This window comes from Lissotriton vulgaris, chromosome 3_1 (assembly GCF_964263255.1).
Source record: "Lissotriton vulgaris chromosome 3_1, aLisVul1.2, whole genome shotgun sequence".
NCBI classification, from domain to species: Eukaryota; Metazoa; Chordata; class Amphibia; order Caudata; family Salamandridae; genus Lissotriton; species Lissotriton vulgaris.
This window is the reverse complement of record NC_141689.1, coordinates 418,408,099-418,424,456: the sequence shown is the minus strand read 5'-3', so window position 1 is coordinate 418,424,456 and position 16,358 is coordinate 418,408,099. Positions and strand designations below refer to the sequence as shown.

The 16,358-nt window shown below is 40.5% G+C and overlaps 1 protein-coding gene across 1 annotated transcript in view; it reads right to left on the bottom strand.

Moving 5' to 3' along the window:
• The window catches only part of LOC147726528 (granzyme A-like), a 359,548-nt gene extending 343,797 nt beyond the window's left edge, over window positions 1–15,751 (bottom strand). Inside the window, exon 1 of the mRNA XM_086962946.1 lies at window positions 15,686–15,751. Coding sequence (XP_086819072.1) covers window positions 15,686–15,749 — 64 coding nt within the window. The 5' untranslated portion in view covers window positions 15,750–15,751. The remainder of the gene's footprint in view (window positions 1–15,685) is intronic.
• Between the last annotated feature and the right edge of the window lie 607 nt (window positions 15,752–16,358).

The window sequence follows — 16,358 nt, the reverse complement described above, 5'->3', positions numbered from 1 at the left end:
CCTGGAATATCCGCAGTTCCACGTCGATACTACTGTTTATGTTATTCCAATGCGCAGGGCCTAGTGGGAAACTAGGAACTACACTACAAGAGCCTGCTTCTCCCCCAGCTACGCGTGTTTACACTTTGGCTGTTGGGAGGAGCAGGTTCTCAAGAGAAAATATAAACAAATCTTTGATACTAACATTAAATGCTTCCTAAGATACATCGATGATATCTTTATAGTGTGGGACGGAAGTAAAGAAGAGGCAGTAGATTTTATTCAAAACATCAATATAAATGATCTGAATCTCCACTTCACATCTCACATAGATGACTCGAGTATAGAATTCTTAGATGTGAGACTTTTCATTAAGAACAATAAAGTGGAAAGTACTTTATTTAGGAAGCCAACTGCAGGGAATGTTACACTCCACGCCTCTAGCTCTCACCCAAAGCATTTAATTGCAAGCATTCCACACGGAGAGCTCCTACGCCTTAAAAGAATCTGCAGTGTGGACAGTGATTTTGACGCCTGTGCAGCAGATTTGCTGCGTAGGCTGAGAGTCCGGGGCTACTCTGACAAAGTGCTTAAATCAGCTATGGCTAAAACTGCTCTAAGACCTAGACAAAGTCTGTTGCCACAACAAATGGAAGAATGTGATGATTCTACTGACTCTACTGAGTCTACCCCTACTACAGTCAAGGCTCTAGATAAACAATGTCCAAGGTTAATAACAGCTTTCAGTGAAAATGAACGGAAAATTAGGTCTATAGTCAACAAAAACTGGGCAATTGTATTAACAGACCCAGTCTTGAGAATGAGTTTACCACAAAGTCCAACTATAACATTTAGCAGAGCTAGAAACATGGGTTCCATTTTAGACCAAGCTAGTCCAGAAATGAGAACCAACTCTAACTGGCTAAAACCCATGGCGGGCTATTATAAATGCTCTTCTTGTCGTGCTTGCAGATTCGGGGTAAACAAGAAAGAATATCATACCCCGTTTTGCCTCACACCCAATAACATAGTTGGCAATTTCAACTGTAAGACAGAATTTGCGGTGTATGTTCTCACGTGCACCTGTGGCTTAAATTACATTGGAAGCACCAAGCTACAGGTGCACGTGAGAATATTACAGCCCTTGCGGACAATTCTACACAGTGACCCCACTAATCCAGTGGCGCGTCACTTTAAACAGGTGCATGATAACAACCTAAATTGTTTACAGTACTATGTGGTAGCTTCAGTGCCCAAACAATGGAGAGGAGGCAATAGGGAACTGTTGCTTATACTTCTTGAAACTAAATTCATCCTCGAATTTGATAGTAAATGTCCTAACGGATTAAACAACACGGAGGATATGTACACTTGTCTTTAGTGTACACATATATTTTTCAAACTATTTGATAGACTGGATTCGATGGATGAATAGACAACACTTCAATTAATTAATACATTTTTTACTTTGTGCTGTTGTTCTAATTTCCTCTCATGAAAACTATCGTACATAGAGTATAACAACATTTTCTTCTATGTAATTTTTATAATATTGGATGCTTCTGGTCTAAACTGCTAACACAATTTCGTCAACTAAATGTATTTTATTCTGCTTTTAATTGATCTCTCTTTGTACATATATTGATTTAAAAAAATCACACTTTTTTGCACTATGGCCAAGTATGATTTAAACTGTTTTTGTAAGCATTAGATATCTATATTATATAGTTTATTTTAGAATATTTCTTGTCTTATTTATACTCTGATACATACTTTGGCATTTCCATTTTTCTCAATAGAGATCTTATTAGCACTATTTTGCTCATATTTTCATTGCTGCTATGCTTAGTTTTGCACATCCTTAAAGTTTATTGTCCCAAATAGAATAAGATTCATGCATTTAAGCTGAAAATATTAATCACATGAGTTTAACAGTGAACGGATTTATCCGGTAATATTTAGTCAATTGTGACTTTCACATAACCTATGTCATAATAAGCGGAAGGCAAACGTAACTCCACACAAATAAGATGCAGGATTATTCCCTGCAGATAGAAGTTGCGGGGCTGTTAATATCAGGTTGTTTCTATTTTTAACATCCGTATTGTTTTAAGTGCATTTTTTAACGTCATATTGCATGGCGGTTGTAATAATGCATAAACGGTTGTTTAACAGGAAATGTCATATCCCTTTTAAATAGTCTGCTTTCTAGCTTAATCAAAGTCAATCAGACCATGGGCCTCATTTATGAAAAGTGACGCATCGTTGCGAAAAAACAGCGATGCGACACATTACATTGCGACCTCCTTGCGACCCCAATGATGCATCATATTTACAATATGACGCATCATTGCGCAAGGAATTACAGATACGTCAATATTTTTGACGTATCTTTAAGCGCAAAAGTGACGCATTGCTGGAGTGTGTCACAAAAGTGACGCATCTCCAGCAATGCGTCCTTTCACATGGGGAAAGCCCCATGTGAAAGGGCTTGCGTCAGTCTTACGCCTGCTGCGAGGCAGGCGCAAGATTTTGACGCAACAGCATCCTAAAAGTGACGCAGTGAAATCTCATAGATTTCACTGCGTCACTATTATGAGGCTATTTGCGGGGGAACGCCCCCTCTGCATACATTATACCTGACGCAGGTATAATGTAGCACAGGGGTTTACAAAGTGACGCATCTGCTTAGATGCGTCACTTTGTAAATAGTGCGCAACAGGAGGCATGTTTTACACTGCCGATGCGTCACAAAAAGTGACGCACCGGCGGCGTAGAAGTGATGCATGGCCTCATAAAGAAGGCCCCATGTGATTTGGGCGGTATGTTGCGTAGCATTTAAAATGGCGATACACAATCCAGTCTTTATGTGATCAAGGGCTCTCGAGCCCGAAACGCGTCATCTGTTGTATGCTGATTTGGATGTGAACGGTTAAATAAATAACATCTTGCCTGAAGTGAAGAGGTCCGTTTCTCCTTCTTCGCCGCCGAGCCTTGGTGGAAGTAGTCGGAGTGTTGGTTCGAAATATATATATATATATATATATATATATATATATATATATATATATATATATATATATATATATATATAGAAAGCGCTCCAAACTCCGAAACAATTTCCGAAGGAGACGACACAGCGTGGTGATGGAACTTTCTTTATTTTTCAAAGTCGCTTACGACGCGTTTCGCCTGACCCAGCAGGCTTGGTCACGATAGTTTTTGTGCTAACACATACATACATTTAAAGTGCTCAGTGCTGACGTGATACATCACGTGACAAACAAATTCATAGAAATGGAAGAGTTATTTACACATGTTATCATCGTGCACAACAATCTAATCAAAGATTATTATTTTCCAATGTCATTTTCAAAGAAGCTTTTAAAGAAAATGCAATTTATAAAATAACGCAATCGATCAAAGTGGAACAAAACTGTGAAAGAATGAATAAGAAACAATACTGATTTCTTTTATAATTCATCATTCCTCTACCCGAATTCAGGACATTTCCACACAGTTTTTGGTAAAGTCAATACAGCCCAAGTGGGCTAATTTCAATTAACCAAACCACTTTAAACGGCAATTCATAAGCGCTAATCAGCTTCTAATTTCAATATTATTTGAATAATATTCTAGCTGTGCATAGATGATATACTGGTACTATTTCCAGAAAAAATGAAGCCCCAGTGGGCAAACCCATTCTATTCTATTTATTCCTAGTAAGAGCACTTAATTAAAAACAATCAGTTACTTTAACTCCTAGAGGAAATGAACTTTTGTTATTGCAGGAAGTCAGATATACCACAAAGATTTAATTATTTTAAAGTCATAAAATGAATCATAGGTGGGTGTATAGATCCTCTTCAATGTTTAATCCATACGGGCTTTTTGTATTTAGTTCAACTATGTACCATGACTCTAGTTTGCGCAGTTTTTTTACCCTATCTCCCCCTCTTTCATTCAAGGGCACGCAATCAATCACATAGTAGGACAGACTGTTTACATTTTTATCATGGAATTTCTCGAAGTGTCGGGCGACTGGGTATGTTCTATCAGCATTTTTTATCGCCCTCAAATGTTGTAGTATCCGTTGGTGAACGGGTTTAATTGTACTGCCAACATACTGTAAATTACATCCACAGCTCAAAACATAAATCGAAAATTCCGTTTTGCAATCAAACTGTCCTTTGATTTTTTTCATCCTGTTTGAGAGGCCTGGTTTATATGTACTGGTATTTCTCCCATGCTCACAAGCCTTACATTTTTTACATTTAAGAAACCCATCCTTTCTGGCCAACCAGTCGCTCTTCTTAGGCTTCTTTTTTGTCTTAGTCAGTATGGTCTTAACTAACAACTGTTTAAAGGATTTCGCCTTTCTAAAAGTAATCAGGGGTCTGGTGCTTAAAGCTGGACCAATAATTGGGTCATTTTTAATAAGCGGAAGGCAAACGTAACTCCACACAAATAAGATGCAGGATTATTCCCTGCAGATAGAAGTTGCGGGGCTGTTAATATCAGGTTGTTTCTATTTTTAACATCCGTATTGTTTTAAGTGCATTTTTTAACGTCATATTGCATGGCGGTTGTAATAATGCATAAACGGTTGTTTAACAGGAAATGTCATATCCCTTTTAAATAGTCTGCTTTCTAGCTTAATCAAAGTCAATCAGACCATGGGCCTCATTTATGAAAAGTGACGCATCGTTGAGAAAAAACAGCGATGCGACACATTACATTGCGACCTCCTTGCGACCCCAATGATGCATCATATTTACAATATGACACATCATTGCGCAAGGAATTACAGATACGTCAATATTTTTGACGTATCTTTAAGCGCAAAAGTGACGCATTGCTGGAGTGTGTCACAAAAGTGACGCATCTCCAGCAATGCGTCCTTTCACATGGGGAAAGCCCCATGTGAAAGGGCTTGCGTCAGTCTTACGCCTGCTGCGAGGCAGGCGCAAGATTTTGACGCAACAGCATCCTAAAAGTGACGCAGTGAAATCTCATAGATTTCACTGCGTCACTATTATGAGGCTATTTGCGGGGGAACGCCCCCTCTGCATACATTATACCTGACGCAGGTATAATGTAGCACAGGGGTTTACAAAGTGACGCATCTGCTTAGATGCGTCACTTTGTAAATAGTGCGCAACAGGAGGCATGTTTTACACTGCCGATGCGTCACAAAAAGTGACGCACCGGCGGCGTAGAAGTGATGCATGGCCTCATAAAGAAGGCCCCATGTGATTTGGGCGGTATGTTGCGTAGCATTTAAAATGGCGATACACAATCCAGTCTTTATGTGATCAAGGGCTCTCGAGCCCGAAACGCGTCATCTGTTGTATGCTGATTTGGATGTGAACGGTTAAATAAATAACATCTTGCCTGAAGTGAAGAGGTCCGTTTCTCCTTCTTCGCCGCCGAGCCTTGGTGGAAGTAGTCGGAGTGTTGGTTCGAAATATATATATGGTGTTATACACTGCAACCGAGTAATGGATTAACCTTTTGAAGCATGTTGGTGCACTCGGGAAGCAGCTAAACAAGCAGAGTCTTGCCAAAACCGACATTGAAACCAGCAAAGAGAAGGTAAAGGGCAGTCATGGTGCACCTTGGGAATTGCAGTCCCTGGAATGTTTGGGGAAAAACGACCGAATTTTGCAACGAGAAAACATCTTTATTAAAGAACCATTTGGGGGTTGAAAGTAGAAACCTGAAATTATGAAATTGTACTCATTCTCGCAGCATCGGTAACAAGTATAAAAACCATGAATTTGAATTAACAACTGACTGCCCTTTTAAATGAAGACTGGAACAAATAGACGTGAGTCCTTTTTCAATGTCTAGAAAAGTTACGTTTTTAAGAGCCAACGAACCCACTGAGTAGACAGCGTGGCATATGATTAAGAGTCGGCAGACTCGAAACGCGTAATGCCTGTTGGTCTTTGAATAAAAAGAACTCTTTGATCAAGCATTGTTGGTGTGGCCCGTTCTGCGCTGCTAAAGTGGCGCGTGTTGCTGTGTTTATATTGAGGTGTCTGACACACCTGGAAACGGGCCCTAATCCGTGAGGAGTGGCACTCTTACCTGTCAGGATGCTGTTGACCCGAAGCGAGGAGCTTCTTTAAAAGGGTGCCCCCCGGCTGGAATACTGTGAAGGAACGAAGTTTGGATGGAAGGGCCACGATGAGAGGCCCGCCTCAACTTGGGGAATTAACATTTGACAGCCAGGATTTGCGAAGTGGATTTTCCCTACGCACTTCATGCTGGAAACATTGACTTTTGAAAGGCGACTACGAGCTGAAAAAGAACTCAGTGGTAGCGGGACTATGGTGTTATACACTGCAACCGAGTAATGGATTAACCTTTTGAAGCATGTTGGTGCACTCGGGAAGCAGCTAAACAAGCAGAGTCTTGCCAAAACCGACATTGAAACCAGCAAAGAGAAGGTAAAGGGCAGTCATGGTGCACCTTGGGAATTGCAGTCCCTGGAATGTTTGGGGAAAAACGACCGAATTTTGCAACGAGAAAACATCTTTATTAAAGAACCATTTGGGGGTTGAAAGTAGAAACCTGAAATTATGAAATTGTACTCATTCTCGCAGCATCGGTAACAAGTATAAAAACCATGAATTTGAATTAACAACTGACTGCCCTTTTAAATGAAGACTGGAACAAATAGACGTGAGTCCTTTTTCAATGTCTAGAAAAGTTACGTTTTTAAGAGCCAACGAACCCACTGAGTAGACAGCGTGGCATATGATTAAGAGTCGGCAGACTCGAAACGCGTAATGCCTGTTGGTCTTTGAATAAAAAGAACTCTTTGATCAAGCATTGTTGGTGTGGCCCGTTCTGCGCTGCTAAAGTGGCGCGTGTTGCTGTGTTTATATTGAGGTGTCTGACACACCTGGAAACGGGCCCTAATCCGTGAGGAGTGGCACTCTTACCTGTCAGGATGCTGTTGACCCGAAGCGAGGAGCTTCTTTAAAAGGGTGCCCCCCGGCTGGAATACTGTGAAGGAACGAAGTTTGGATGGAAGGGCCACGATGAGAGGCCCACCTCAACTTGGGGAATTAACATTTGACAGCCAGGATTTGCGAAGTGGATTTTCCCTACGCACTTCATGCTGGAAACATTGACTTTTGAAAGGCGACTACGAGCTGAAAAAGAACTCAGTGGTAGCGGGACTATGGTGTTATACACTGCAACCGAGTAATGGATTAACCTTTTGAAGCATGTTGGTGCACTCGGGAAGCAGCTAAACAAGCAGAGTCTTGCCAAAACCGACATTGAAACCAGCAAAGAGAAGGTAAAGGGCAGTCATGGTGCACCTTGGGAATTGCAGTCCCTGGAATGTTTGGGGAAAAACGACCGAATTTTGCAACGAGAAAACATCTTTATTAAAGAACCATTTGGGGGTTGAAAGTAGAAACCTGAAATTATGAAATTGTACTCATTCTCGCAGCATCGGTAACAAGTATAAAAACCATGAATTTGAATTAACAACTGACTGCCCTTTTAAATGAAGACTGGAACAAATAGACGTGAGTCCTTTTTCAATGTCTAGAAAAGTTACGTTTTTAAGAGCCAACGAACCCACTGAGTAGACAGCGTGGCATATGATTAAGAGTCGGCAGACTCGAAACGCGTAATGCCTGTTGGTCTTTGAATAAAAAGAACTCTTTGATCAAGCATTGTTGGTGTGGCCCGTTCTGCGCTGCTAAAGTGGCGCGTGTTGCTGTGTTTATATTGAGGTGTCTGACACACCTGGAAACGGGCCCTAATCCGTGAGGAGTGGCACTCTTACCTGTCAGGATGCTGTTGACCCGAAGCGAGGAGCTTCTTTAAAAGGGTGCCCCCCGGCTGGAATACTGTGAAGGAACGAAGTTTGGATGGAAGGGCCACGATGAGAGGCCCGCCTCAACTTGGGGAATTAACATTTGACAGCCAGGATTTGCGAAGTGGATTTTCCCTACGCACTTCATGCTGGAAACATTGACTTTTGAAAGGCGACTACGAGCTGAAAAAGAACTCAGTGGTAGCGGGACTATGGTGTTATACACTGCAACCGAGTAATGGATTAACCTTTTGAAGCATGTTGGTGCACTCGGGAAGCAGCTAAACAAGCAGAGTCTTGCCAAAACCGACATTGAAACCAGCAAAGAGAAGGTAAAGGGCAGTCATGGTGCACCTTGGGAATTGCAGTCCCTGGAATGTTTGGGGAAAAACGACCGAATTTTGCAACGAGAAAACATCTTTATTAAAGAACCATTTGGGGGTTGAAAGTAGAAACCTGAAATTATGAAATTGTACTCATTCTCGCAGCATCGGTAACAAGTATAAAAACCATGAATTTGAATTAACAACTGACTGCCCTTTTAAATGAAGACTGGAACAAATAGACGTGAGTCCTTTTTCAATGTCTAGAAAAGTTACGTTTTTAAGAGCCAACGAACCCACTGAGTAGACAGCGTGGCATATGATTAAGAGTCGGCAGACTCGAAACGCGTAATGCCTGTTGGTCTTTGAATAAAAAGAACTCTTTGATCAAGCATTGTTGGTGTGGCCCGTTCTGCGCTGCTAAAGTGGCGCGTGTTGCTGTGTATATATATATATATATATATATATATATATATATATATATATATATTACCTACTGGCGACAGCCAGTAGGTATATATAGTTACGATTGGCTACCATAGGAAATCTGCAACATTCTATTGGGAATAACTTTGGCGCCAGTTGAGGAATTTGCGTGTAATTTTCCAAAATTTTGGCCAGCTCCGCTGCGCTCCTTCCCTGAAAGTTTCGTGGGGATTCATGAAGTGGGGGCTGAGAAAAAAGGGGGGTCCCAAAACGTGTTTTCCCCATGTTAATTTCCATAGGACGTTCTGATAAGTCTACAACCCGAACCGCTGAACGGAATTACACCAAACGTGGCGAAATTGTAGGGACTGGTACGCAGAAGTGCCTTTGCTATATTTGGTGAAAATTGCTCCAGTAGTTTTTATGAAAATTAACTTCAAAAACACATATATATCTGGGCGGAGCCTAACCACACATCTGATGGTGAAATCTGATTGGATGTCAGCACTTCATCCAAGAAGTGTTGGCAGCCATCTTGGGACCAATATACATGATAGCACCTCATTAAAAAACATTGTAGTTAATAGAGGGTTTTAGGACTTTAGTTACATTATAAATCATTTGTTGATGGTACCATACTCATTTTAGGAATTGTGGTGTGTTCTAAGGTGATTTTACCATGTGAAAAAGCCTTCTGCTGGGATATCATGAATCATGTTTGAAAGAAAACTATTATCTCATGCTTTTCCCACAGTGGTTGGGAAGGGGATCTATAAGCTAAACTGAAAGCATATTTTCTGTAAATTCACATTATCTTTCTCAGTCATGTGAGAATGAAGTCTGACATTCTCAGTAAAACATGTACATCCAACAAGGACAGAGACTGTCAGTTGATCCCTTTGTGTTCTACTGCAGCCTCCTAGAGTGTTCTAAAGAACAACTAGAGCGCTAACAGTCCTACTTATTACAAAGGTATGGCACACCTGAGGCCATCTTGATTGGAATAAAGTGGTAACTCATAAAACATTTAATTTAAAAAGGAGCAAAATGAGGGGGTATATTTTGCCATGGAAAGTATGATTAGTGCAGTAGAAAGAAAAATTAGGGCACATTTTGAGTGACTTCTCAAATCCTCTTCAATTTCATTAAAACATTCTGACATGCAGTCTCCCAAGATGGCCACGAGAGTCAAAAGAGCTCAAATGTAGCCCAAATATCACCAGATGTAGCCCAAGTATAGCCCAATGACAGAATGTCCCAGAGTGTTCTAAAGAACAACTAGAGTGCTAACAGTCCTACTTATTACAAAGGTATGGCACAACTGAAGCCATCTTGATTGGAATAAAGTGGTAACTCTTAAAACATTTAATTTAAAAAGGAACAACATGAGGGGGTATATTTTGCCATAGAAAGTATGATTAGTGCTGCAGAAAGAAAAATTAGGGCACATTTTGAGTGACTTCTCAAATCCTCTTCAATTTCATTAAACAATTCTGACATGCAGTCTCCCAAGATGGCCACCAGAGACAAAAAAGCCCAAATGTAGCCCAAATATCACCCAGATGTAGTCCAAGTGTAGCCCAATGACAGAATGTCCCAGAGTGTTCTAAAGAACAACTAGAGCGCTAACAGTCTTATTTATGACAAAAGTATGGCACACCAGAAGCCATCTTGAATGGAATGAAGTGGTACGTCTGAAAACATTTAATTTAAAAAGGAACAAAATGAGGGAGTTCATTTTGCCATAGAAAGTATGATTAGTGCTTCAAAAAGAAAAATTAGGGCACATTTTGAGTGACTTCTCAAATTCTCTTCTATTTCATTAAACAAATTCTGACATGCAGACTGAAACATGCACTTTGAATACCAGCAGCAGACTTCCCTTGTGAGCAGTAGCTTTACTACAGTGATCTAATGATCAACTAGAGTGCTAACATTCAGAATTTATGGCAAATGTGTGACACATCCGAATGCCTTCTTGATGGAACCAAAGTAAACAAGCATTGAAAATGCAAAAGAGCTCGCCCTCGTTTAAGTTAAAGCCATTCTGTTTGTAATGAGGTGGCTTTTTAGCTTTGCTTTTATTAGTGTTTTTAAAACTTTCATGTAAATAACATGCATATGTATGCATATATGTATATGTATGCATGCATTTATATTTGTATTTATATAGATATGCAGATTATAAATGTTTGTATATGTATGTATATATATATACACATACATATATATATGCATATCCATATATATGCATATATATATATATGTGTATATGTGTGCGTGTAGAGAGAGGTAGAGAGGTAGAGGTGTAGAGGTAGAGAGGTAGAGGTAGGGGTAGAGAGGTAGAGACTAGTAGAGAGAGAAGTAGAGAGAGGTAGAGAGGTAGAGAGTAGAGAGTGAGTAATAGAGAGTAGAGAGTGAGTGGTAGAGAGTAGTAGATAGTAAGCAGTAGAGTGAGTAGTATAGAGCAGTAGAGAGTGAGTAGTAAAGAGTGAGTAGTAGAGAGTAGAAGAGAGTGAGTAGTAGAGAGTGAGTAGTAGAGAGTAGTAGAGAGTGAGTAGCAGAGAGAGAGAGTATAGTAGAGAGTAGTAGAGAGTGGGTAGTATAGTGAGTAGTAGAGAGTAGTAGAGAGAGAGTAGTAGAGAGTGAGTAGTAGAGAGTGAGTAGTAGAGAGAGTAGTAGAGAGTGAGTAGTAGAGTAGTAGAGAGTGAGAAGTAGAGAGTGAGTAGTAGAGAGTGAGTGGTAAAGAGTGAGTAGTAAAGAGTGTATAGTAGAGAGAGAGTAGTAGAGAGTGAGTAGTAGAGAGTAGAGAGTAGTAGAGAATGAGTAGTAGGGAGTAGTAGATAGTGAGTAGTAGAGAGTGAGTAGTATAGAGAGAGTAGTAGAGAGTAGTAGAGTAGTAGAGAATGAGTAGTAGAGAGTGAGTATTAGAGAGTAGTGGAGTAGTAGAGAGTAAGTAGTAGAGAATAGTGGAGAATATTCCAAAGTTTGGCACAGCACCACTTGCACAATACGCCCAATCAAATCATATCACTTAGAGTCCTTATTGAAGCGCTGAATCTTGGTGTATATTCAAATGCTTTTATTTTCCTTAAGTTTATGTACCACAGCCAGCCGACACGTTTCATTCTGTGCAACAGAACTTCTTCAGGGCGTTCTTATTTCCTTCAAGTTATGTCGGTATCCTGTTGTCATATAACTAGATATTTCTTCCAAATGTAAGATGAGACGTAAGTACATTCTTATTCAAAGTAACTAGGTATCAATTTTACCCATACAATTCGGGCAGACTTGAGTAATTTATAGCATCCTCAAAGTCAGTCTTTCAAAACTTCCAAAGAATAGGACATGATAATCCAAATCCAAATGTTTCTCAAGGAAAGTCATTTTCAATCGTTCGGAATATCGGCGTTTGGGCAGATATGACCCAGGGACCCCCAGTATGCAAGGGGAATTAGTCCCACCTCTGCAAACGCGCCAGTGGCCTGCGTTCCAGAGAGGTGTAAAAAGGGGCATAGCCTCATTACACCTCTGTGCAATGCAGCCCCTGGCGCATACTGGAGGTTCCAGATGGGCTAGTTGGCCCCCAGGGACCCCTAGTATGCAAGGGGAATTAGTTCCCCCTCTTGAAACATGCACGGGGGCTACGTTGCACAGAGGTGTAAAAAAGGGTGTGGCCTCATTACACCTCTCTGCAAAGCAGCCCCCTGGCGCATACTGGAGGCTCCTTGTGGGCTAGTTGGCCCCCAGGTACCCCCAGTATGTAAGTGGAATTAATTCCCCCTCTGCAAACGCGGCATGGGGCTGCGTTGCAGAGAGATGTAACAAGGGGCATAGCCTCATTACACCTCTGCAATGCAGCCCCCTGGCGCATACTGGAGGTTCCAGGTGGGCTAGTTGGCCCCCAGGGGCCCCCAGTATGTAAGTGGAATTAATTCCCCCTCTGCAAACGCGGCATGGGGCTGCGTTGCAGAGAGATGTAACAAGGGGCATAGCCTCATTACACCTCTCTGCAATGCAGTCCCCTGGCGCATAATCGAGATTCCTGGAGGGCTTTCAGGACTTATATAGTTAGGAATTAGCATTAAAAAAAACATTGAAATTCACAGAACAAAACATAGGTTTGAGGCCTTATATTGTTAGGAATTAGCATTTAAAAAAACTTGCAAATTCACTGAAAAAACCATAGGTTTCAGGCCTTATATAGCTAGGATTTAGCATTTAAAAACCCTTTGAAATTCACTGAAAAAAACATAGGTTTCAGGCCTTATATAGTTAGGAATTAGCATTTAAAAAACCTTTAAAATTCACTCACAAAACTATAAGTTTTAGGGGTGTTATAGTTAGCTGGACATTTCACTCATACAAAACCATTGAAATTGCTCCTATATAGTTAGTTGTACTAACTATATTTCGCGCACCCGCAATGCACTGCTGATGATGTCACATATTACATCATTCATGACATGGTCAGTGACATCACTGATGACATCTCAAATGGCATCACTGATGACATCACTGATGACATCATCCACGTGACAATCACATACACCTTTTCATACACTATTAAAATCTTTCATCACTTTTTGTAAAATACAGAGTATCATATTTGAATCCATTGTTACAGCAATACAAGTATCTAAAAACTCATGCAGTGATTCATAGATGTATACACACATCTAATCACTTACCTGTAGATTCACTCATGCATGCTGTCAATGAACAATAGAACACTATCAAAAATACTTATACACCTAAATCGACATTACACACCAGCACACATCCTATTCACATATGAAGTCATCCTACTCACTTATGCAAACAATGGTTCATACTTACATATTTACTTAGCTACACACTTATACAAACACAACTTCATCTATTCATTTAGATAGTAAGTCATACTTAGTGAATTATAAAATCATTATTACAAGTATAAAGTTATCCATACAGTCACTCACACAATCATTGAGTCTTATGTATACTTATTTATATACAACAACTGACACATACACTGCCTTTTATTTTTCTAGTTTATTGGACATGTTCCATTGAGAAATATATTTGCTCATCACCACACCCATAAAGATATTCACTCACCCAAGCAACTGTTAGAACATGTAGTTTTAACTTCATATATCTAGTGAATCAACTATCCACACATCTTTGGGTAGTCACACACCCCCCACCGAACCACACACAGATTCACTCTCCCATACAAATACTCAGTTAACTAATCAATAACTAATATAGACTTTCACATAGCTAGTAACCAACTGGAGAACCAGTTTACACAACAACTGACAATGTGATACAGATATTCAAACAGTTTAGTCACTATCCACTATATTTAGTGAGACACTATAAATTGGTCAAGTAAACAGTCAATTACACTGATACTAAATCCTCCATCCAAATATTTATTTTTATATATCCACTCATTCTTCGATGCAAATTGCAACATATATAATGCATATTTAAATAACGAAGCAAACCACATTCACTGGATAATGTCATCAGTGATGTCATCAGTGATGTCATTTGAGATGTCATCAGTGATGTCACTGACCATGTCATGAATGATGTAATATGTGACATCCTCAGCAGTGCATTGCGGGTGCGCGAAATATAGTTAGTATAACTAACTATATAGGAGCAATTTCAATGGTTTTGTATGAGTGAAATGTCCAGCTAACTATAATACCCCTAAAACTTATATTTTTTTGAGTGAATTTTAAAGGTTTTTTAAATGCCTATTCCTAACTATATAAGGCCTGAAACCTATGTTTTTTTTCAGTGATATACATATATATGTATCAATGAATGTACATTCACAGAACTAAGGGGCTTATTTATGACCCCTAGCGTCACTTTTGCGTTGCCAGTGCATTACTTTTTGTGACGCACCTGCGGAGTTTAAAATGTACCTTGTTGCACCATATTTACAAAATGACGCATCTAGGTAGATGCGTCACTTTTTGTAAACCTCTGCACCACATTATACCTGCACCAGGTATAATGTATGCAAGGGGGCGTTCCGACGCAAGAAAGGGTCATAGAACTGACGCAGTAAAATCTATAAGATTTCACTTCACCACTTCTGAGACGCAAATGCATCAATATCTTACGCCTGCCTCATGGCGGGCGTAAGACTGACCCAGGTACATTTCACATGGGACTTGCCCATGTGTAATGACCCATTGCTAGAGTTGAGTCTCTTTTGTGACACACTCCAGCAATGCATCATTGTTTGCCTACAGATAAGTCAGAAATACTGATGTATCTGTTACTCCTTGCTACATGATGCGTCATACTGTTAATATGATGCATCACTGGTGTCGCAAGGAGGGGGCAATGAAAAGTGAAGCATCGCTGTTTTCTCGCAGTGATGCGTTACTTTTCATAAATGAGGTCCATAGACTAACTATCTGGACTGTTCACTGTGCACAACATAACTCACTGTCTATGATTTTATACAAAGTTTTCACCTGGTGTTGAGGGTAAAATGGGTGCAAATCTCAGCACTTGAAATACAGCTTATAGGTATTGAAATAGAATAAACGGTGCTTTTGGGGAAAGCACACAACATTTTGAGGAAAGAACACAGGTTCCTATATAAAATTAGCAACAAATTCAGAATGCTCTTCAGTACACAACGAAACATAATTATTGTTTAGCTTTTTGAGTGAAAAAAGTAATTGCAAGTAAGGTCACACGTCCTGTACAAACAAGTAAGTCTTCCTTAGTACACAGAGTAAACGCTCTTTAAGATTGACTCCGTGCAGAGTGATAGTACTGCATGTATCAGTGTGTCACACCGTGAAAATATAAACTTCGCGAGATTTCAATCAAACAATGCAGTCGGTCAGTGCTGTTATATGCTAGCAGAATGTGCAGAGAAGGTGTGTGAGTATGTATGTGTGCCTGCATTTGTGTATGTCTATCAGTGTGCACACGTGGGTGAGAGTGGGTGTGAGTGAGCATGGTTGAATGAGCATTTATGTGTACTTGTTAGTGCGTGTGCATGAGTACGCATGTGTGCACATTGTATATAGGTCCGAATACACGTGGCTGTGGCAGACGGCATTCGTGCGTGTTTTCAAGAAATACTCACCTCTAGGAATGATCAGAAATACAAGGGCTGCAGACGCAGCAGCGAGGCTGACTGAAAGACGCATCCTTCCGGACCTCTCTTCTGCCCACGGGGCGGCAGGTGCCCTCAGTTATAAAGCTCAGGGAAGGATGCGCTGCGGGTTTTGGTTAACTGCGTTGGTGACTAAAGCATCACGAACGTTTCACGGCGCAGTTTCGTTCTCAGCCTCGCGCCCTGTGGCTTTGCCTCGCGCTGGTGTGGGCCTGAAGAACGGAAGGTAGGCAGAAATATTGCTCACTGACTGGACAGTCATGCAAGTTGGAGATGCGGAGAGGGTGCATGGGTGAAATTGCTGGCAATGGGGACCCTGAGAGCCTCATTTATGGGGCTTTGGCGCAGGGCAGTGGAGCAAGTCACCCTACTGCGTTGCTCTACATCAAAATGAAAGAGCAGGAATGCACCGTATTTATCCAATACAGTGCATTCTTGCCCTCCCCCCCAGCATTTTTTAACAAAGAGGGTTTGGGCCCAAACAACCACACCCAAACAGGGCCTCTATATTAGTTTCAAATGACAGGGTGTCTGGGTGTAGAGTTTAGAATATAGACACTTTAACAAAAAAACGCCTCAATTAGTAGAGTGGTTTGCTGTTATTACACCTACATGAATTAATTGAAGTTTGCAATAGACTTTC